Source organism: Peromyscus californicus, unplaced genomic scaffold (genome assembly GCF_007827085.1).
Source record: "Peromyscus californicus insignis strain IS unplaced genomic scaffold, ASM782708v3 Scaffold_16__1_contigs__length_79575227, whole genome shotgun sequence".
Taxonomy (NCBI): Eukaryota; Metazoa; Chordata; class Mammalia; order Rodentia; family Cricetidae; genus Peromyscus; species Peromyscus californicus.
This window is the reverse complement of record NW_026294458.1, coordinates 70178227-70184652: the sequence shown is the minus strand read 5'-3', so window position 1 is coordinate 70184652 and position 6426 is coordinate 70178227. Positions and strand designations below refer to the sequence as shown.

The 6426-nt window shown below is 37.8% G+C and overlaps 1 protein-coding gene across 1 annotated transcript; it reads left to right on the top strand.

Moving 5' to 3' along the window:
* The first annotated feature begins 5114 nt into the window (after nt 1-5114).
* Nucleotides 5115-5339, top strand: LOC128111631 (keratin-associated protein 6-3-like). Its single transcript, XM_052739880.1, has one exon. The coding sequence runs from the start codon at nt 5115-5117 to the stop codon at nt 5337-5339; it is 225 nt and encodes a 74-aa protein (XP_052595840.1).
* The last annotated feature ends 1087 nt before the right edge of the window (nt 5340-6426 follow it).

The window sequence follows — 6426 nt, the reverse complement described above, 5'->3', positions numbered from 1 at the left end:
ATCATTCTGAACTATAGAAGTAACAGAGGTCAAGTAAATTTCATTCCCTCCCTTTGTGAGGGACATCCAGGAAGTATGTGGCCTCTGTGTAGGTCACAGCATATCATGATAGACATCTTGGCAGTATCATCTTCAGAGAAGAGGCTCAGCGCATGTGTGGCTCAGAATTGGTGAGTCTTAAAGTTACAGTTGGAGGAGGTGAGAGTCTCTCATGGTGTCTTCAATAGTAGCCACCAAATCCAGATCCATAGCCAGAGCCACATCCATAGCCACAGCCATAGAGAGAACGTGAGCCATAGCCGTAACCACAACCATAGCCACAGCCCAGTCCACGGTAGCCAGACCCATAGTAGGAGCCATAGCCACAGCCCAGGCTTCCAAAGCCACAGCCTAGGCCTCCATAGCCATAGCCCAGACCTCCATAGCCACAGCAGCCATAGCCTCTGCCTCCATAGTAGTTTCCGTAGTAGCCACACATGGTGTTGGTTGTTGAGGTTGTTCTTGGGTAGAGAAGGAGTGTAAGTGAGTTGAGTTTGTAGAGTTCTGCCTGCAGAGAGGGCCTTTTATATGCTCTCAGTGTGGGTGGGACCTGCCATGGACTCCTGTCATTGGCTAATTTTATGACTAATATATTAATATGCTGTTAAAAGATGCTTAAAGCGTTAGAGAAGCATTCTTTACAAACCATTGTAGCTTTAATCAGGTTTTGCTGCAATGTATACAAAGCTACAGTTCACACCAGGTATTTGGTTGTAGTTTTAAAGCAAACTGTATGTGAGTATGGAGTATTTTCAATAGCTTTAGTTGGCTAGCTTTAACCACAGAATATTATTTTAGTCTTGACCTTCAACAACTAGCCATGAGATACTTTTTAACACTTCTTTAGACCAAGGTAGATTGTGGATTATTTGGTGGCTACTGAAAATATAAAGATTATACAAGGCAGTTTGGAAGATCCCCTATATTTACTCAGCAGATATGTGAAGAAGTGCAATTAACTGATTTCATCAACTTTTATAAGAATTCAAGTGAAGAAATGAGAATTTAAACACAATGAAAAAGTCAAATAGTTTTTATTCACTCAAATTTCTATACCTGTGTTTTTCTCTACACTGGTTTCTAAACATAATGCTAAATACACTTAGAAGAAATCTGTATTTCTGTTTAAATTTTTGAAAACAATTATTATTTATTTTATTTTGTGTGTGTTTATTCCTGTTTTTCCTAAATGCATGTCTATGCACCACTTGTGTGCATGGTGCCTATGAAGGCCAGAAGAGGGTGTCTTATCTCCTGAAGCAGGAGTTATATGGTTGTGAGCCACCTTATATGTGCTAGGAAGTGAATCCAGGTCATCTGGAAGAACAGCCAGTCTTCTTAACCAATGAGAAAACTCTCCAGTGTGTGTGTGTGTGTGGGGGGGGGGTAGTTAATACGCTTGTGTACATGTTTGACACAGTGCACATGTGGAGGTCAGAGGACAAGTTGTAGAACTCAGTTATCTCCTTCTACTAATGGGTCCTGGGGATCAAATTCATGTTGTCAATTTGGGCAGCAAGTGTCTTCACACGCTGAACCATCCTATTGCCCTTTGATTAGTATTTATTAATAAATAAATTTTATCTGCTTGATCTTAATATTTTTTACTGTAAATTTTCCAGTAAAATATTTTTTTTAATCTATAATGTACTTTGAAGAGTCAGCAAATTTCTCTGTGTACATAAACATCATAAATAAAATCACAAATAAGCAATTGCAATGACAATTAGTAGAAACAGTATAAAAGTCATTCATTCTCCTGGAATTCCTAAGTTGACAATATTAAAGAATGGCCCCACATTGGAATCTATTCTCTATATTTAACGAAAAATCATTATCAATGAGTAATTTTATTAAAATTTAAATGATGAAAGAAAGTAATGTATTTTTTTGTGCCACGATGTTCTGAATATTAAATATAGCAGAGCTGGACATAGAAAGTGTACTATCTGCTTTGAACACTGGAGAAAATAAACATGTGAGCAACATATCATATAGACTCCAAGAAGGTCTTGCTGGCAGGTTTCTAGATAGTTGGTATGTGGAAATAGTATAAGGATTATAATGCTTTGAAAAGAGGAAGAAAACGAGTGAACAAATCAATGGAGAAAATGCAAAGTTCTTTTTATAATGAAATGAAAATCAATAATTATAATAGAACCTTTTGAGTGGAATATTTAATAGCACAAATATTTGATGATCCAACAAATGCTTAACATACTCTCAAAGAGCCTCCACAATCTGCACACTCATGTGGAAACTGTTGACTATATAATATACTCAATGAACACAAAATGATAAAGATTAACATCATCAGTACTGAGGGAACCTAATTTCACCTGCTTCATGATATTGCAAACTGATAAGTTTACAACAATACATAATAATATGAAAAAAATATATGACCCAGACACATTCATGTAAAAACAACAGAAGAATCCACTTTGGAATAGTCTAAGAGAATTAGCAGAATAGTTTTTGAACAACCATCATGTGCATACAACTTGGAAAGGCAGAGAACTAAATAGATTGCTTCCCTGTTATTGTGTAAGGGATCCATAATCAATCAGCCCACACCTCCCTGCCTTCCTTCCTTAGCACATGCTCTTCTCCCATGGAATCCTTTTAACACACTTGCTTTCTTCACTGCCTATCTCAATGGTTGCTTCTTATTATTATCTTTTTTAAGTGATCTAGTTTGACCTCAAAATGCTAGCATGCCTAAGACTCTTGAGATGATATCTTTTATAGTATATATTAGTTCATTGCAGTAGGTCTTCTCAATACTAGGGCTCTAGTCTTCTTTTACTCTCCCATCAGTCTCAGTATTCATCTCAATATCAGCTTTTGAATTTATGGACCTGTTGACTATTTAACCCTAGACTGGGCTGCTTCTTCGCAAGCTGATCCTTTTGCATCTGACCTCATCTCTTTGTACTGCTCTCCTAATTATTTGTGATGCTGAAACCATGTTGGTTTGTAGCCAGAGCTATCTCCAGTCCCACTTGGGCCAGCAGCTACTCAGACTCAAATAAACACACAGACACTTATATTACTTAAACTGTTTGGCCTAATGGCTCACACTTCTTGTTATCTAGTTCTTATATCTTAAATTAACCCATTTCTATAAATCTATACCTTGCCATGTGACTCGTGGCTTACCAGTATCTTATATCATGCTTCTCATCCACCTGGCTGTCAGCATCTCTCTGCCTCAGCCTTCCACTTCCCAGAATTCTCCTCTCTCCTTGTCCCGCCTATACTTCCTACTGGCTACTGGCCAATCAGCACTTTATTTATCAATCAATCATCCACAGCACTGGTTTCTCTTAATATATGGTTTATATAGATTCACATTCATTGTCCATAGTGATGGACTTCATAAAGACATTTTCATATGAATATATAATATACTTGGAACATACTCCCCTCCACAAATATAACAAATATTTTCTTTTATTAAGATTGTAATCTTCATACTTAACTTTCTTTTTTATTAAAGTAGCAGGAATGGCTGACTCTAATTTCTAATTAATATAAAATTTTACCCTCAAAGACAATTTTTATGTCCATCTTATCTTAGTTGGCCCCCAGGAACTTGGTAAACTTAATGAAATTCCCTGAGTTTTATTATCTTTGTAGTATCCACAAAGAGTAGAATTGGCCTGAATGAATTTTATAGTCTTTCTCCATCTTCATTTGTCTCAATTGTTACCCGTAGAAAACAGAGACTGCTTTGTTCATATATCTTATCATGATTTCCTATCACAGTTTTGGGGACAGGAGCCCCTTGATGAGGAGCTGATGAATAAATGAATGAAGTAGCAATCAATGTGTGATTTTCATATACTTTAGTTCTCTGTGGAGGGGTGGAAAGAGAATGTCTACTCTGTGATAATGTTTTTAGTATCTTATAAGGAAGCTACACTTACAAAATGTCAAAAACATGGTTTTCCTATGAGACCAGTCCAATGACAACACCAATGGACAACACCACGCAAACATGGAGAAGGGAAATCTCACAAAGCCCCACCCACTGATGAAAAGCTACAATGGCTGCTAAGAGAGGGTGGTTCAGTCTTCTTCATGGACCAGCCCCCTTGACATTATCAGTGATCAGCCTAAACACATATGCATACAGCCAACACTAAATAGACCCAGAAGCTGGTATGTATATCAATGCATATACATACACACATAAAATAATAACATATTAAAGAAAAAGAACTCATGGGAGGGAGTCGGGGAATGGGAGGAGCTGAACAGGGGAGAAGGGGGAGTGTAAAGGGTACAAATACAATACACATGTATAAGTTCTCCAAAATAAAGGAAGAGAATAGAGAAAAATACATGGGTGACCTGGGAGTCATTGGAAGTGAAGATGCAGGGCTTCAGGAAAGTCTTAATTAATTGTGAGCAAAGCAATATTCTGATAGGAAATGAGGATCTCAGTGTCATATAAAAGAAAGAAAAAGCAACAAAAGTATGGATAGAACTTTAGCCTAAAGTAGACAAAAGGAACAAGAGCTCAGACATTTCTTTCTGAGGAAGGAGGCATCAAGGAAGATTCAGACTGGTCATTTTGATTTATCTGTGCACAGTCATTGTAATGTGAATTGAAGGAAATTATCAGCAGAAACATTTCTCAGACACATAAAGAATATAACTAACTAGAGATATAAACAGGCTAACTTAAAGGAGAGACAGAATTTTATTTGAAAAGAAATCTTTGGAGGCAAGACACAAGCATTTTATGCCATTATGTATGGACTCTCAGTAGTTTCATATTTGGAATTTTAAGCAAGCCATCTCTGAACAACAGAGACTTCTGTGGCCAGAAGACTCATGATCTCAGCATTTAGACATCCTGACACAGTGACAATTCTGTCTTGGACACATGGGTAGGATGTTTGCTGATGGCGTACTTGTTTTTTATTTTAATGGTAATGAGTTTGGAGGACTCTGTGGTTTGCCTCACATGCCGTTCAGGCCATATAAAAGGACCCACACCTGGTTGCAGACTCACAATCCAGAAGCTCCTCATCTGCCTCAAGAAAACTCCCATTCCTGACAGCATGTGCTACGGAAACTACTTTGGTGGCCTGGGCTACGGCTATGGTGGCCTGGGCTATGGCTATGGTGGCCTAGGTTATGGCTATGGTGGCCTGGGCTATGGCTATGGTGGCCTGGGCTATGGCTATGGTGGCCTGGGTTATGGCTATGGCTGTGGCTGTGGCTCTCGATATGCATACAGCACCTATCGTCCATGCTGCTATGGAAGAATTTCTGGGTTCTACTAAGAATTTAGGCTAGCTGGCTCATTTTGAGTCATTTTCTTATAAAATCCCAGGGCACTAATATGTAGGAAAATTTATAATTTTACTTTTCAATAAAGCTAAATTTCTTTCACATTATCTACTATTTATTGTATGTTTTCATTCCTCACTGTCATTTGTGTATAATGTGTGTGTGTGTGGTGTGTGTGTGTGTGTGTGTGTGTGTGTGTGTGTGAGAGAGAGAGAGAGAGAGAGAGAGAGAGAGAGAGAGAGAGAGAGAGAGAGAGAGAAAGAGAGAGCGCCAACCTCTGGTCTTTAATCCACTATAGAGCTGTAGTTGGGTTGAGCCTCCTTTAAACAGAGGCCTGGAAGAGTTAAATAAAGGAAGGTACGACTGAACTTGTAAGGCTAAGATGGTTTATTTCCCCTGTTCAAATGTGGTCCTGAGCCTTCATAAAACTTCTGACTTGAATTAATTTGCATAACTTGTCCAGTTTTATAAAGGCTGAGGTAAGCACATGACTATATACTCCAACATGGCTAAATGAGAATGCCTAACATCTGTGCCCTTTTTAAGAAGAATGATGTGCATTAGGTGCTTTTTGTGGGGAGGAGCATGATTATGTTTTACAGATTTTTAAAAAACATTTTTTTAAAATGTTTATTGTGTATGTACCATATGTGGAGGCCAGAAAGAGTGTTGAATCCCCTGGAGCTGGAGCTACAAATGGTCATGAACCAGCCACTGTGGTGCTGGGATCTGAACTGAACTCAGGTCTTCTAAAAGAGCAAGTAACAAGTGCCCTTAACTGTTAAGCAGTCTCTACAACTCCAAAACGGAGAAATTTTAAATAAAAAAAGATCAATGTATAAAATTCTCAATTTTTAATAAAAATATAAATTTAGTATTTATAAAGATACCAATGTGGTGAACTGACACCTTTAATCACAACAAGATGTGATTTTTCAGAACAAGAGTGTAAAAGGTAAGTTAGTAATACTTTTCTCTTTCATTGACAACACATTTTTTTACTAATATTTACTTCTCTTTGAGCCCTGAACTCCCAGCATTAAGATAGGCTTTTTTTTTCTAGGCGCGTTGAGAGCAGAA

What these genes read in the sequence shown, in the direction of transcription:
- LOC128111631 (XM_052739880.1), top strand. Translation starts at nt 5,115, where the DNA reads ATGTGCTACGGAAACTACTTTGGTGGCCTGGGCTACGGCTATGGTGGC.